Here is a 16,812-nt window from a genome sequence, read left to right on the forward strand (position 1 = left end):
GTTGAGGGGGATGTGGGGGCAGAGTGGAGCAGCAGGGGGCTGGGGGGCAGAGTGGAGCAGCACAGGGCTGTGGGGGGGTAGAGCAGGGCAGCAGGGGGCTGTGGGTGGGATTTGAGGGCATAATCAGTGCGGGGAGCAAAGTGAGGTATCAGGGTGCTGAGTAGAAGCAGATTTAATTTTATTGGGGCCCTGGACACAAGATTTGGGCCCCGCCCATCCAGGACCCCCCATTGGCCATGGCCCCTGGGCACAGGCCACATGGTCCCATGCGTTGATCTGTCACTGCATAACACAACTTAAACAGTGTCTCCTTTGGTGCAGGCTTCAGGAGCAGGAACAGCCCCCTGCTGCCTCCTAGCTCCAGGAGTGGCTCCTTCAGGCCCCTAGCACGAGCTGCTTAGGGCTTGCGAGCGCCAGCAAGCTCAGGAGTCAGAAGCAGCCAGAGTCAGGCCAAAAGATTGCCTATCACCCCCATTCACTAGCTGTAGCACCCTTGCAGCCAGAGCGATCTCCTCAGGGCAGAGATTGCCTCCAGACAGTACTGAGGTATGATGGGAACATGGGGGTAAAGTTCAGTACAGTGCCTCCTGTACCAGCCTGCACTGGGATTCAGTGCTCACTGTAAAAAGAGCAGGCTCGGGCCGTCCAGAACATGGGGTTGTGCCCATGACCACATAACAGGCAGTGATAGACCTAGCCTCCTATGAGCTTTTCAAATTCTTTTTAAAATCCCATTATAGCATTAGCTTTCACAACATGCCCTCAACCAGTTCCACAGGGTGGCTGTGTGCTGTGAGGAGTACATCCTTTTATTTGTTTTAAACATGGTGCCTATTCATTTCATTGGGTAAATAACACTTCCTTATTCATTTTCTCCACACCATTCGTGATTTTATAGACCTTTATCATATCCCCCTTAGGTGTCTCTTTTCTAAGCTGAACAGCCCTAGTCTTTTTAATCTCTCTTCCTATCAAAGCTGTTCCATACCCTTAATTATTTTGGTTGTCCTTCTCTGCACCTTTTCCATTTCTAATATATCCTATGTGAGATGGGGCAACCAGAACACAGTATTCAAGGTGTGGCATTCCATGGATTTATAGTGGCATTATGATATTTTCTAATGTATCCCTTTCCAAATGGTTCCTAACATCGTTACCTTTCGTGATAGCCGCTGCCCATTGAGCAGATGTTTTCAGAGAACTATCCCCAGTGACTCTATGATCTCTTTCTTGAGTGGTAGCAGCTAATTTAAACCTCATAATTGTATGTGTATAGTTGGGATTATGTTTTCCAATGTGCATTTAGCAACACTGAATTTCATCTGCAACTTTGTTGCCCAGTCACCCAGTTTTGTGAGGCACCAGACCACGCTTCCCCCCCTTGAGAATAGAGCCCAGAAATGGGGCCTGGCAGTCAACTGCTCTCACCACTTCAGTCCTCTGAGCCACACAGGCTCCTGCAGAAAGCCCTTTGGAATGATCCAAGTGCAACTTAGCCAACAAAAGCCCAGTTTGTGTGTTTGCCTTTGGGACAAGAACTGAGTGGGCAGCGCTCAAGCCTGGCACCCAGAATTCTCCAGGCACTGCCTCCACACACTGGTGGTCAACCTCCACCAACAGGCTCTGGGCACATGTATTTCTGGCACCACAGCTCCAGCACTGGCAACAGGATGGTGCATCTTCACCCCAGCTCCTTTGGGGGTGCTTCCTTTGGGGCTGAGCAGTAGCAGCCACCGTGGGCTCGCTGCTTCCTCTGCACAGAGTCATGAGGGAGGGGGAGGAGAATGGTATCAACACAGAGATCATTTGCTAGAGGATTATTTTATTCTTTAAATAAGATTTGCATGCCCTCTCCCTAACCACCGGCAACAGCTCAGGCCATCAGTGCTTCCTTAGCATCGCACCAGAGCATTCAACAAGCCACACCTTGCCAGGGGGCTCAGCACTGAGATCTAGCAACATAGGGGAGGTGCCGCAATACCATCAACAGCCACGAGGAAGCACAGAACAGATATTGGGGTTTTTTTCCTGAGATGATTATTTTAAAAGGCTCCCTCTTTGAAAAATAATTTCCCTCTAGCTCTTCCTCTGACTTCCCCCCCTACACTGTTCTAGTCCTGGGCAGACCCCCACCAATCACATCAAAATGAAGATGGAGCTAGTCTAAACCGTTCCAGAGCCCTTGCCACTAGATTTTAGCGAGGCCAGTAAACCAACCAATTTGTGACCACAAGAGGGTGTGAGTAAGTGCTAAAATGCAGGGGGGAAGGGTAGGGGAGAGAAACAGCCAATGATTTGAGCTGCCCAGAGAGGAGGCAGAGGCTGCACCAAGGCTCAAAAAGTGCTTGCTAAGAAGTTTTGCAGCTTTTCCTGGCAAAACTCTATTGCAGCTGCCCTTCCAAGAACTGGGGAGAAAGGAGCAGGCTCTCCAGAGCATCCCAGGCGATTACGCCATCCAGGACTTGTGCCCACTCAATAACAACAGCAGCGAGCTGAGACTGTCATCAGCTTAGATAGGGTCACAGGCACCATGGCTCCCCCACTGGCTCTCAAATGCTATACTTACTATCTACACACCTGCCACAGAGAGGCAGCCATGCTGGGGGTGGGGTGGGGAGAAACATAGCAGCCCCAAGAGGGGAAGTGACTAATCATCAGGAAAGAACCCTGGACTCCTCTCTAGCCTCTTCCACTGGAGAATCTCCAGGTCTTTTACTGTTGTCAATGGACTAAGCTACCCTCACACAAGCCTGTGTGCACTGCCCTGCAGGGTGGGTCAGTGTTGTTATACCCTTTCAGAGGGGGAAACTGAGGCACAAGGAAGGGACAGGCACTTTGTCCAGGGTGATGAAGCCACTCAGCAGCAGAGCTGGGGATAAAACATCAGGTCTCCCAGCCCCTCCTTCCTCTGTGAGTCCAGCTATGACTGCAGCTAACAGTGTAGATTGGCTGGCTGGAACTGCCCAAGCAGGGAACAGCATTAGCTAAGCTGAGCTCACATAGGGAGACAGACAGGGAATCTGATTACCTTGGGAAGAGGCAGATGGGCCCCTGCCCTGGGGTGATGGGCCCTGCCCCAGAAGGAGACCTGTACCTCCCCACCCAGCTCCGCCCACAGGAGGGCAGCTCCCTCCTGCTCATCTTCATGTCCCATCTGGCCCAGCTCCCTCCTGGCTGGGGAGGGGCTGGCTGGGGTACAGGGCAATTCTGCTCATGGGGGTGCTGAAGCCTTCAAGCGGCAAGAAGTCAGAGCATGCAGCCCCTGATGGTCACTGAGGGGCATCATGAGGTCCAAATCTTGGCGGTAGGGAAGAAGGGTTTATGAGAGTCTGTGTCTCCCGGGGAAGGGCAATGGGAGCCCCTGCAACTGCTCCAGCAGTGTCTGGAGGTATGGGGGGGAAAAGCACTCCCCACTGCACAATCTGGGACCAGGAAACACCCCCTCCCAGCTGCTCCTCCATGCAGTCTGAGACCGGAGCCCCATGCTGGCTATTCCCATTGCAGGCAGGGGAAAGAGCAGCAACAGCAGCCGCCACCCCGAAGACACCATCTGAAGGTCTCATGCATTGCATGCAACTTCCTCCAACTTCCAGCTGCTCAGGGAAGGGTATTCGGGTGGAGAATCGGGGGCCATGGAGGCTGCTACAAAGGCAAAGATTTCTTGAGCTGGCTCTGCTCCTGCCAGCTGTAGCGCCATGGCTGGATAAAGTGGGGTCCCATCAGGTGTGGGGAGCCAGGGGCACCGGGGCAGCCCCAGAAGTCAGAGTCTGGTTGCTCAGTCGGAGCACACCACCAGCTTTCCCGAGATCTTCAGGTCATCAAAGGGCAGGAGGGCAAGGAGCTGTCAAGGCAAAGGACATGGAGAGATCAGGGTTAGTACCGGAGAGGCCAGAGGAGAGCATGGTCCCTGGGAACTGACTGCATCTCAAGCCGGGCCAACACAGCCCAGCCAGCCCAGGCACCCCAAGGGAAGTGCACAGCTAATGAGGGGTTAGTGCTGATGAGAGTATACAGCCCATCGCCATGCCGCTCTGAGCGACGTGGGGACAGACAGGGCAACTGCAAGCTGCTACTCCTGCCCTGAGCCCTACAGCACCTCCTGCTGCACTGGAGCACCCACCATCTCCAACACTCCTGTCCCAGGGTCACGGCCTCCTCCCTGGACACCCCACCACGTGTTTCCCTACAGGAGAGCGCATGGACAGACTCACGTCATCATTGCCGTCGGCCAGGTCCTGGGCAGTCTCATCTTCCATGTTCCTCAGCAGGGTGTCAGCCCCCGAATGGTACAGTATGGCCGCCATGGCGGCATCCTTCCTGCCCACAGCCAGGTGTAGCGGGGTGCAGCCGTTGTACATCAGGGCATCCACATGGGCCCCCTTGCTGAGCAGGTACTGAACTGCCTCGCGGTCACGGCTCTCCACTGCCAGGTGCAGGGGTGTCTTCCCACTTGTGCCGTCCTGCAATCAGCAGTGCCAAGGGCATTAGAATGGGCCTGCTTTCTCCCACCCCTGCAGCCACCAACGTAGGGTACAGGGTGAGGGGATGGGACCCCAATGGGGCACACAGACTGCATCATAATGGACACCTGCCACCAGCCTGCTGGTCCTGTCCCCTGCCTGCCACCAGGCAGATGTGGAGACTTCTCTCTGCTCAGGAGAACAGTGGCATGGAGCTGGGAACTCCACTTGGGAGTCTGGTGCCCACCAGGGCCCATGCCCCCTCAAACCTGCTGCCACCTGGGGAACCAGCTTCCAGAAACTGGGAGGCCAGAGGGACTCCTCAGGATACTGATCTGGGGAAGGTGCACAGAGCAATACAGCTGGCAGTGCCAAGGCCCGCTGCCCTCACCCACCAGCCTGTGTACTACCTGGACGTTAATGTCAGCTCCACTCCGCAGCAGCAGTTTCATCAGCTGCAGGTTCCCCTTCAAGGTGCTGATGTGCAGACAGGCTAAGCCTGGGGAGGAGAGAGAGACCCAGAGGCAGCTATTACTGTACCGTATTCCTGTAGCGCTGAGGAGCCCCAGCTGCAGACCAGGGCCCCATTATCTAGTGTCTAGCACAAACACCGAACAAAAAGATGGTTTCTGCACCCATCACACGCCTGCCCTGCAGCTACGGAGCCGGGCACTGCCTCTGGCACCCCTGCCTTACGCCTTACCTTGCCAGTTCTGGAGCTGCAGGCTCCTTTGAGCCGCTGTGCTCTCCCCTGGCTCCTGCAGCAGCTGCTTGGCACACTGTAGGTTCTGCTGCTCACAGGCCACGTGCAGAGGGGTATTGCCGTTGCGGTCCTGCAGGGCCAGGTTCACCCCATTGTGGATCAGTGCCTTCACCACGGTGGGCTGCTCAAGGTACACGGCCAGGTGAAGTGGTGTCTGTGGGTAGCAAGACAGCGAGGGGTCAGGAGCGGCATCGGGAGGACACAGGGACCCCACTGGTTGGGGCAGTTGGCAAGGAATGACAGCAAGGCCATCATACAGTGGACCAATCCCAGCAGGACCCATGGGAATAGCAGAAGCTACCAACCCCACAGCCTCCCCTGGGTGAGGGAAGTGGGAATACTGCAGACTTCACTCCGAGGGAGTGGGGGTAAATCCAGGCAGCTCCACCCACAGGGGTGCTCATGTTGGTTTGAAGCCTCTGATAACTATGGGGCTGCACACAGTGCCAGCCTGAGCGTCTGCATTTTCAGGGTCCTATCTGGGTACCCCACACACCAGCCAAAGGCAGCTGTCTGCATGACTTGCTTCAACCAAAGCACCCCAATACCTACAGTGCTGACCTTGGGGGTGAGGGCATCACAGAACCCAGGGGGGCCTAGGCACTAGCCTTGAGGGTGTGAGGAACAAAGCCAGGGTCTGGGGAAACGGGGGTGTGGGGAATGGCTAATCTGGACAGGTTCACCTGCCAGGCCATTCCTGAGGGCTGGCGGGGGATGACCCGGATTGGAGCACGTGCACACGCGCACGCGCACACACACACACACCTGGAACAAGTCATTCTGGATCTCGAGCACCTCCGTGGGCAGGTGGGTAATGCAAAAGAATGCCAGTGCTGGGAAGCTATGGATGATTGCCAGGTGCAGCAGCCTGCAGAGGAGGAGATGGGTCAGTGCTGCAGTTCCTACATGGCGCCAGCCTGTCACTCCCACACTGTTACCCCACAGAGAGAAACACTTCCATGCCCCCCACCCTGGAGTTGGGAGAGGAACCCCTCAATGCCCATGCCACATCAGCCTGGCACAGACACACTCACCCAGCCAGGGGAGCGGATCCCCAGGTTGCCCAATTCCTGGTGTTGGGCAGAAGGGAATGGAGCAGCTCCCTGCCAACACGGGCCACTTAGAGAAACAGGTTCAGTGATGGCAGGTTCACCGGCCTACACCCACTCTCCAAGCAAGCTCTCCCCAGCACAGGCAGGGTGGGCACAGCAGCCCATTTGCAGGGGTGTTACCAGGTGACCCCCTCGCTCTTTGCCACCCCCAAGCATTCTCCACCTGAGCTCAGGACAGTTGCCCCCCCTGCAGCCAGCCTGGGTGTCCCATGCACACACACTAGATGGGCAAACAGATTGGGGTCCACAGAGAGGCAGCCTGGGACAGATCGTGGGCAGAAGGGACCCCATTCATCCTAGGAGTCCAAAGAGCCTCACAGACAATAGAGGTCCCTCCCACCCCTTGCCAGCTCAGCAGCCAGAGAGGTTGCTAAGGAGGCCAGAGTGAATCCCAAGTCCTATTAGCAGAGTGAAGGGATCCTTATGCCACTGCAGAGCCCATGAGAGCTTAGCCCTCCAGCTCCTGTCTGAGACCCAGACCCAGTAACCCATACAGACTCTCAGAAGCAGGAAGGGTAGAGTCCTTCCTGCTGGGACACAAACCCAAGGGCCTAGGGAGCCTGGAATACATCCCCCAGACCTAGGGAGATGCTGCAGCAACAGAACCACAACCTAATGCTGGCCAGCAACTGGTAGGGGAATTCCACTCCCTTCCCCTCCCTGCAGCCACAGCACTTCTGCTTTCCTGGCTCAAGGGCAGGCAGCAGGGGTGTGGGACACAGCGAGGGGAGGGATCCAGGAGATTAGCTAAAGACCACCTGCCATTCTCTGGAGTCCTAGTGCTAGGACAGCAGCCAGAGCTGGATTCTTCAAATATCCTCATCCACTGAGCCAGAGTGATTTGCCCTGGCTCTGACTGGTCTGGGAATGAACTGGGCCAGGGTCCGCAGGAGGAGAGAGAAAAAACCAGAACTGGATTCTCAGCCCACCAACCCCAAATGGGAGCACCAGTGCTGGGTTAGGGGGCACGCCTGACTAGATGAAACTAGATCTACCAGGACTCAGCACCCGCCACTGTCTGCTAAAGCCAGCAGTCCCACCTAGGCCCAACTCTCAGCCTCCACAGAAATCTGCGCAGAAGACCGGAGCCCAGGGCCCCAGACAGCAAGAGACACGTGTAAGATCCCATGAGCCGCACTCGTGCGAGTTTCACACCGGTCCTTGTCGCACCCCAAGCAGTCAGAACAAGAGTGAGACACTTGAAGGGAATTTCCAGCCCCGCACGGAACGCCTGTCATTACTTCAGCACCAAAAGCCACCCCCAAGCAGAGCCATGAACCCCCTCCCAAGCCAAACCTGGGCCCCATCCCCCTGGCATCTGAGCACCTCCAAGGCATTTAAAGATAGAAACAGTAACTCCACTCTGGCTTCAAGGCCCCGCTCCCAGGCCGCGGGATGGAGAGCTGGGTTAGCATGTACGGCGTGGGAGGGGGTGAGAATGAGGGGGTGGTTGCATGCGTGCTACAGGCTAAGTCAGAGGCAAGTTTTGCATTTTGTTCTGATCACAGTGAGGTCTCTGATCTCCTGTGGGAGGCAGTTCCAGACTGAGGCCAGCTCCTGCCAGACCTCTGACTCCCACATGGTGCAGGACAGCCCGATGGTGCGGGGAAAGCTGATTACTAGGGGAGTTAGGCCCAACCTCAGGGAAGGCTCTGCACACCACCGCAGGGTCCGTGAACTGGACTCGGCATTCACCGCAGAGCAGAGCACCAGGCTGATGCAGTGGTGGGGATGGTGGCTTTGTTAAGGACCCGTTAGCACCCTGCTCTCAGGCCAGGTGGCTTCACAATGTGTTGCAGTAATGGGGCCAGGAACAGGCAAAGCAGTGTGGAGGGTCTCACTGGAAAGGACACAATCTTCTGGCTGGTTGCAGATGGGAGCAAGGGGGGAGCCACTGGGGCACTAACAGCACTGAGGAGGCCCAACATTATAGAGGAGGTGCCAGCAGTGTTCTGTCACACCTGGGCTCAGCTTTCACCAGCTGCGCCCTGTCCAGGTGCCACCATGGGCCAGGCATGGAGAAGTGCTGTTTGCGAGTAAGATAAGCAGTGCTGTTCATTTACTGGGGGCACCTCAACCCGTCTGGTCTCGGCAGCTCCTCCAAGGGGACTACTGCATGATAAAGGCTGGAGTCCTGGGGCATCCCCAGGGGAGGGCGTGGAAGGACAGGTGTCCTGGATGACACACTGGGCCTGGTGGCCAATGTGACTGGTAGGGATAGAGGGAGGGACAAGTTTGGTCTGGAGGAGTTCTACAGGGGGCAACTTTGGTGCCTTCTTCTGCGCAATGCTGGAAGCTTATCCCGACCTCATTGCTGAGCTGGGACAGAAGCTCAGGTCTGTCAGCAGCCAGGAACCAGGGGACCCCAAGCTGTTCCCCTTGAGGCAGAATGAGCAGCAGGAAGAGCCAAGCCAAGCGTCTGTGCCTTACTGCATTGCCCCGGGGGAAACCCCAGGTCACATGGGCACGGGGAATTCCCCCACTGCTGTGGAGGGAGTGGCCACCCACAGTTTGAGCAACAAATAGGGGTGGGGGAGGGGGCCAGGGCCCCCTGCACAGCTAGAGCTCCCAGCGTAGGGGGAAGAGCAACTGACAGCTGTGCATGTGGGGCATTCAGCAAGGAAAATACCTACTGGAATCAGCTTCTGGTTTTGGGGGGCGGGTGGGGGGCAAAAGCAAGGTTTCCACCGGGGGAAGAGGGGCTGTGGAGGTTGCTGGTCACGACAGAAGGGCATTGGCGGAGGTGTGTGTAGCTCAGCAGGCATGACGGTGAAAGCATCTGGGCCCCATTTACCTAGCAATTGCACCATTACCAACACCAGGGAAAAGGCACTGGGAGACTACCAGGCAACCTCAGTGTAGACAAAGTCCTTGGTGGCTCCTGCAGCTGGGCTGGCCTCCCTCCCCATTTACCAGGGACAGCCCCTGATTCTATAAGCCAGCTCCCACTGTGTCCCTCCCAGTCCCCCTGCCTTCAGCAGGGCTATAGGCACAGCCTTGCTCCTCAGCTCCTATGCACTAGATAAGAAGTCCCAGCAGACGAGACATGGGACTTTCCAGGGCAATTCTGACTGAACTTTAAACTTCTGCTGCTTTCACTTTTCGGAGCCAAACAACTCCCAGGGGACTGAGGCCAGGCCTGGCGTGAAAGTACATGGAGCCCTCTACAATTCCCACCAAGCCAGTCCACGCCCACAGGAATCCCCCACCCCTCCTAAAACACATGCACCACGTCATACCCAGAACTGGTAGCTGGGGAAAGGTGGGCCAGTCACACGCTTAAGTCTGAAAACCCAAGTCTGTTGATCCGCCCCCAGCTCTCAGTAGAACGGTTTGGGTTTAACGCGATTGCGTGGCGTAACCATGGCTGAGTGAGGGGACTCACCTTCCCTGCCTGTAAAACAGAGGGAATACGACTGCTCCACCTTTAAAGCCCTGTAGAGTTTTTTGAGGTCTCCCATGTAAAGGCACTAGGGACATGCAGTGGGTTGCTAGTCTTGCTGAATCAGTGCCTGCGACTTTCACTGGGAAGTTGGGGCCATCCAGGACATGCCTAGTTGGGAGTATTTTCCCTGCCCCTGCACTGTCTCCCAGAGTCTCATTTCTGCATTTTTCCCCCTTTATGCCTGTTTCAGAAAGTTAAGGACTGCCACATGATAGAGATCCCAACTGTCTCAAGTCCTCCGCGTGCAGAACCAGAGCTGAGGGATGAGCCAGCGACATGAGACATTGGTGCCTCGGCCCTGTTACAGCATGAGGCGTCATGATGATGCAAGTGAGGGGTCAGGATTATCTTGTGCCAAAGTGGAAACCCCCTGGTCCTGCTAAGCGTGAGGCATGGAGGCCTCAGCTTTGTTTATGCTTTCCTAGGCCTCAATATTGCTAATGATGTCCTCTTAGCTGTGGGGTGAGGCACCTGGCCAGGCCAGTGGTATTCTTGGAGCTATATGGTCAACACCCAAACTCACACTTGAGGAAGAACTCTGTGTAGCTGGAAAGCTTTTCTCTCTCCCCAACAGAAGTTGGTCCAATAAAAGATATTTCCTCACTCACCTTGTCTCTAATACCCTGGGACTGACATGACTACCACCACAATTATTAACATAAAGACGACTTTGTTGCCAAGCAGTTGAGGTTCCCAACCCCGCCTCCCCACCCCCCCTTAACACAAACCCCAAAAGCAAGGAAATGGGCAGGTAAGTCACCAAGCAAAATATACCCTCTACTCTTTCACCTGCAGGCATGCGCCTTCTCATTGCCACAGCTGCCATACACCACCGACCACACACCGCACCCTTAACTCTGCCCCTTTCACCCTTCCACCAGCTTATTTCCCCCCCAGCACTAGCAGTTGTGGATGACTGATGTAGTAGGCTGTTGCATGGGAAAGGGGTGTGTGCAGGAGGACAGTTAAGGGAGCTGATGGAACTGCAAAGGGTGATGGTAGTGTGGCCCTGTGGATAGGTCATTCAGACCTGCCACCAGTATGCTAGATGATCTTGGGCAAGGGGACCCTTCCCCTTCCTCAGCCTCCACTTCCTCTCACACCATTTGTTTCCCTGGTCTACTGAAATTGCCAGCTCTGTGTTTGTCCCAGGGCCCTGTTGTGTTATGCACAATCTCAGTTGGGGTCTCTAGGTTCTATTGCAGCAGAAATAATAATATTGTAATAAATTAGTCAGACAGGGAAAGAGAACGCAGATGCAAACATACATTCATCACCACCCTCTGCTGCAGGGAATCCAGAGCACTCAGCTGGGGGTCATAGCATCTGTACTGCTCCCTCATGGGGATTTGAACCCATGAGCAGCTAATGGAGATTATTTTTAGCTGAACTGGGAGAGACCCAGTTGGAGCAGGAGGGTCAGAGTTCTATTCCCGAGAATCTCCCAGGGGGCTCAGCATGCAGCACAGCCACTGCTGTAACATCCTGGATCAATTACAACACAACCTGACACCACACACAGCTTTGGATGGTTCTACACCCTGCTCCAAGCAGCTCATGGACCTGAAAGAGGGAAAAAGCAGACGGGAGGATGACTTGAGAACTATGGCTTCTATGCTTGGGGGGCGGCAATCCCAATCACATGGCAAGAAAAACTTTAGCATTCCTACAGATTCACTACGGTTAGAGTAAGGGACCAGGATCCTGGGCTCTATTCCCACTTCTGCCATTGACTTGCTATCAGACCTTGGGAAAATACTTAGGCTTTGTGCCTCAGTCTCTCCCCTCCAAGAAATGGGGTTGGTAATACAGATCCCAATCTGGGAGGGGCTGGGAATCTTTATTCCCGTTCGTAAGGGGCTTTGAGATCCCTAGTCAGGTGGCACTGCCCTGCAGTCCCATCCATCCACTCCGCCTACAAGTATCCAGAACAAGGGATCAAACAGCTGACATTATTTGTTCTACATAACTGCCATCCCCACCCCCACTTCCTGCCCACATGTTAAAGAGAAAATTCACACTCTTCTCCCTGCTATCTCCCAGCAGAGGCATGGGAAATCATGCAAATATCAGTGTTTGCAGTAAACAGTTAATTGTTCATGGGAGGAAAGGAGGAAATAGAGCCAGCAGCAGGAAGATTTGGAAAACAGAGCACGCATTCCTGAGGAGAGCAGCAGGGGAATTCCAGTTATCCTGTTCTCCCTTTTAACCTGCCCTGCTAGCCCCTTTCTCAGCAAACTGCAACTGAACAGCAGGAACCTTTACTACACAACTCTGCCTGTGCATCTCACACCTGACCTACAGCATCTCTGCTATTGCAGTCCTGGGCTCCCCACCAACAGCTCTGATGGCTCACCTCACTTCTGACCCACAGCCTCTGCCATCCTAACCATTCCAGCCCTGAGCTCCCCACACACATTTCTGCCAAATGTCCTTCAATCACTATCCTCCAGTTTCAACAGCAGGTGGTGGTTTGAGATGAGAGAGAAGACAAGCATGGGATAAAGGCGAATGGAAAGTTCCCTGCTAGAGGCAGGGACCAGGCATGAAAAATCCACTCACCCAGGAAAGCGAGAATCTCTCCTGGGTGAGTGTTTCAATCTCTGCACAGTCTGAGCTACCATTAAAAATACCCACATGTCCAGCTTTTACAGCTGTGACGTGACCGATGCAATGACATCTGAAGAGAGACAGCGCCAATGCTGCTGTCGGTGTTGGGGGAAGGGGCATTGCCACCCTGGCTGGCACTTGGAGGCCAAACCATCAGAGCAGAAGGCTGTTTGTGTACAAGTGGGTCCTGTTGGAAAGGCCACACACTCCAGAGTACATTCCAGGAAGGAGGAGGAGGAGAGAGTCAGCTAGGGAAATGGAAGCAGGAGGTCTTTTTATGGCCTTCTTATGGGGAATAGGATCCCTCCCTTCTACCATCCCAACCCCACACAGGGACAGACTTTAAGGCCATTACAATCAATGGGAGGGGGGAGCACCCCAGAATAATAAGAGGAGAAAAGGAGTGGAAAATGGATGTACAAACACCACAGGTTCAGACTGGGCTAACCTTCCTCACACTGAATGGTACCCTACTCTGTGGGCAGCCCCACTGAAAACAACAGGATGACGCAAGCGTGAGATACTACCCAACGTAAGGGTGGCAGAATCTGGCCCAGGGAAGCCCCATTAGTTTCCATCCAGGATTGTTCCCTGTTGCAGATTTACTAACCTTTTGTTTGGTTTTAAGCCTAGAGCTGGGAGTGTCCCTTCTAAACAAGGGCAGCTGGCTGCACGTGTAAGGGATTCATCTCTTGAATCCCCTACACATGCAGCCCAGAGCCCATGAAGCAGCAGTGGAACATGCAGTCTAGTGAGTCCCTAGGTGAACGAGTTAGCTGGACATGTGGTCAGCCTCATATAAAAACACTGGCACCTCTGGCTCCAGACTGCTCGAAACGAGAAAAAGTTATGTTCCCAAAAGCCAAAACCCACCTGAAGGAGATATTCAGTGTTCTGTCCGACCAGCCGAAGAGTTAGCTGTTAGAACCATAGACGGTAGAGGTGGAAAGCCCTGTTTGACCATCCAGTCCTGCAGGGGCCAGGGAAGGATTGGTCTCTAATATTCTTTTATTACAGTTTGATTTTGAGCTACTGGGGCTTCAAAACCATCCCTTGGGAGCCAATCTCAGCCTAATATGTCTCAGTGTCTGGAAGCTTTTCTGAGATTCAGCTTAAATCTCTATTTGCTTAATTACAATCCATCCCCTCCTGGGCAGCAATGTCCTGCGGAGAACGGCAAATTCACACATCTTCCCCCAGTCATCCCATAGCCAGGGATTTTAATTCTGTCCCCATAACTCAGTCCACCTGACCCTTCTTTACTTGCTCTTCTTTGAACTTCAACTAGCTTGCCCACGGTTTTCTCGGTGCCAGTGATTCTTTTCCCTCTTTTGCACATACTGTGGTGTGAAACTGAATGGCATAATCAGCGCTATGAACGCCCTCCTGCAGGGGATGAGTGAGCCATAGCGTAGGAGCAATGACTTTGAATGTGCACAATCTTGGCCATGCTGCTGCAAGAACACTGCTTCAGAACAACAGTAGGTCACGTGCTGGCAGCTGGACTCTTGCCTTCGGTCACTATGGGGAGCTGCTGACCTTGCCTGCATCTCTGAGACACTCAGCAGGGGGCATAGGGCATACGGTGATTACTGAACAGCTGCAAGCAGCCCAGAGCCAGACATCCCAGGCAAAGCAAGTAAAGTGCCCATCAGCCTTAGCTACCACCACCCAAAGAGAAGACTAGAACTGCATCTCCCCGGGGACTGGGACCGGGACCGGGACCGGAACCTGGATTAACTCATGCACCCACTCTGATCCCTTGTTATCAACCCTCAGTCACCAGCACGTGATTTCCCAACACTAACTGCACTTCAGGGGAGGAAGTGAGGCTTCCCCTCCTCCTCCAAGACACCAGACAGACAGACCTCAGCGCGATCAAAATAGCTCTGGCCCCGTTTCCATATGAAGGAAATGCTGAGACTGTTTCCCAGGCAGCGGGCTGAGCTGGGGACCCCTGAGCTTTGCCCAAATAGGGGGGCTGCAGACACCACACCCCTGCTTTGAAGACAGCAGCTGACACCTGCTCTTGCATATGGAAGTGAACCCTGTGAGCACTAGGGCTCCCATCATGCAATGGGGCCTGGTTACTCACGGCAAAGTGGAGCATTGCAGGCTGGGATATGTAGTCTATTCATCCAAATGTAACCGGAGATTTCCAATAAATTCACCTGTATTGCAGGTATAGGCCTTGGCCTGGTGGAACTCCAGGGGCCATGTTTTGGCTGCCATGGAGTATTACCCCAAGAGTGTGAGAACGGGAAGAGGAAATATCTTTGACTTGGAACACATGGGGGAAACTGAGGCATGACCTCCATGCCAGTGGATCCACTTCATCTCTACAGGCACGGGGGAAGCAGTCAGCATCACTTATTAGTGGTGGTGGTGCGGGGGTTGCCCAGAGCAGGAATGTGAATGAAAATCCTATCCCATTCCCCATTAAAAACAACGGGCAGCCTGTTCCACTCCCTTTCTGCAGCTCCCTGGTGAGGGCAAGAGGCAGGGAGTTTCTCCAAGTCACTCCCTAAGAAGAGGGCGAGTTCATTAGGAGCCCAGGACACAAATAAAGCATTACTTTCTGGCCTGCCCAGAGCCCGCCAGACCTTTCCCAGGCTGGAAAACCCCTCTCCAACTTCCACAGAGAGTCAGTCCCCTGGGATCCAATTTAGCAGAGACAAACTGTCAGTTCGAGAGGAGAAAGCGGACATTACCAGGCAGAGGATAATGCTGGCATGCCTGGGAGCAGCCCACCACTGGAGCACGTCTCCTGCCATGTCAAACAACCCCCAGCTAGAGCTCAGACAACATCTCTCTGTCTTGGCTTGTAGCCCCCTGCTATTCCAGAGATTGAGTCTAATCTCACCCATCCAGTTCTGCTAACACATCTCAATCCTGACCCACAATCCTCCTTGGTATTCCTCATTCCTGACTGCAGTACTTCTTGCTAGTCCAGTCCCTGAATACTCCCACCCCACAACTTTGCTGATCCCTCATTCCTGACCTGCAGCATTCCTACTATTCCAGCGCAGCCAATATACCTCAATTATAACCTGCAGCCCCCCTGCTATTCTAGTCCTGACATCTCCAAACCAGAAACTACCAATTATGCAGTAGATTTTGTAACTCAATCAAATGTCCACCAAGGATTAGGCAGAGGCCTAACTCATTTCACTTGTGATCAGAACCATTTCTCCTGCCTCATCATAGAATCATAGATTATTAGGATTGGAAGGGACCTCAGGAGATCATCTAGTCCAACTCCCTGCTCAAAGCAGGACCAATCCCCAAATGGCCCCCTCAAGGATTGAGCTCACAATCCTAGGTTTAGCAGGCCAATGCTCAAACCACTGAGCTATCCCTCCCAGATCCCCTTCTTGTTTTCAGAGCAGAGCTAGTTCAGTTCTGCAGGCAGTTTTGGCTCCCAATCTACATCAATTACACCCATTCCTTTGAAGCACATTTCCATGAGAGGGTCCTGATGGGATTTCAAGTGGCCAGTAACAAGTTCATCTCTATCTCCACTGATGACTTTCATCACAACTGTCGGACTGACGACAGAGCTCCCGATGACCCATAGGAAAGTGCATCGCAGGAAAGACACTGGATCCCCAACAGCACATTCTACCCCCACCAGACCATGGATGGTTCACCCACTCAGGATCAGGGACTGAATCAACACAGACAGCTGAAGAAACAGGAACTAATAGCACTAAACCCTGGACTTTTGTGTTCATAATTAGAATGGTTACAAGGAAGTGCTATTGCTCAATGAATCTTCTGAGAAAAATCAGCTGGAGGTTCTAATGCTAGCCCAGGCCCTGCCTCACGAGATGAATTCAAGCAAGGCATGTGATGGGAAAACTGAAATTCTCCTCTTGCTGCTCCCGGGCAATCTACAATCAGAAACAGAAGAGGCCTATTGGGTCGTCATCTCTGCCTCCCTAGAACAACAAAAAATAACTCTGGGCCCTCTCTGGCCCCTTTCATTCATCCATTAAGCCTTGTAAGTATTATTAGCTTAGTTTTACACACAGAAAAACTGAGAACACAAGGGAGGTGCTGAGCACTTGTACTCACAGAGTTCAACTGGAATTGTGAGTGCTCAGCACACGGCCCAGATGCGTCGGGAATAGCATGCAGGAGTCCAGCCTCACTGCTCTAAGCACTACACCAGGGGTTGGCAAACTTTCAGAAGTGGTGTGCCGAGTCTTCATTTATTCACTCTAATTCAAGGGTCCGTGTGCCAGTAATACATTGTAACGTTTTTAGAAGGTCTCTTTCTGTAAGTCTATAATATATAACTAAACTATTGTTGTATGTAAAGTAAATAAGGTTTTAAAAATGTTTAAGAAGCTTCATTTAAAATTAAATTAAAATGCAGAGTCCCCCGGGACTGGTAGCCAGGGCCCAAGTAGTGAGTGT

General features: G+C 53.5%; 1 protein-coding gene across 2 annotated transcripts in view; it reads right to left on the reverse strand.

Annotated features, from left to right (window-relative positions):
* The window catches only part of NFKBIE (NFKB inhibitor epsilon), a 216,876-nt gene that overhangs the window by 197,576 nt on the left and 2,488 nt on the right, over positions 1 to 16,812 (reverse strand). Inside the window, exons 2-6 of one of the 2 annotated variants that reach the window (XR_012655598.1) lie at positions 5,989 to 6,091; positions 5,164 to 5,377; positions 4,871 to 4,959; positions 4,212 to 4,460; positions 2,481 to 3,841 (exon numbers count right to left, since the gene is read on the reverse strand). Coding sequence is in view for 1 of the 2 variants with exons in the window: in XM_032770728.2 (XP_032626619.1) it covers positions 3,776 to 3,841; positions 4,212 to 4,460; positions 4,871 to 4,959; positions 5,164 to 5,377; positions 5,989 to 6,091 (721 nt within the window). In the remaining variant the exon portion in view is untranslated. Of the gene's footprint in view, positions 1 to 1,805; positions 3,842 to 4,211; positions 4,461 to 4,870; positions 4,960 to 5,163; positions 5,378 to 5,988; positions 6,092 to 16,812 lie in introns of those variants that run through there. The other variant, XM_032770728.2, reaches the window with a different exon arrangement.

The sequence above is a fragment of the Chelonoidis abingdonii genome, chromosome 3, assembly GCF_003597395.2.
Source record: "Chelonoidis abingdonii isolate Lonesome George chromosome 3, CheloAbing_2.0, whole genome shotgun sequence".
Taxonomy (NCBI): domain Eukaryota; kingdom Metazoa; phylum Chordata; order Testudines; family Testudinidae; genus Chelonoidis; species Chelonoidis abingdonii.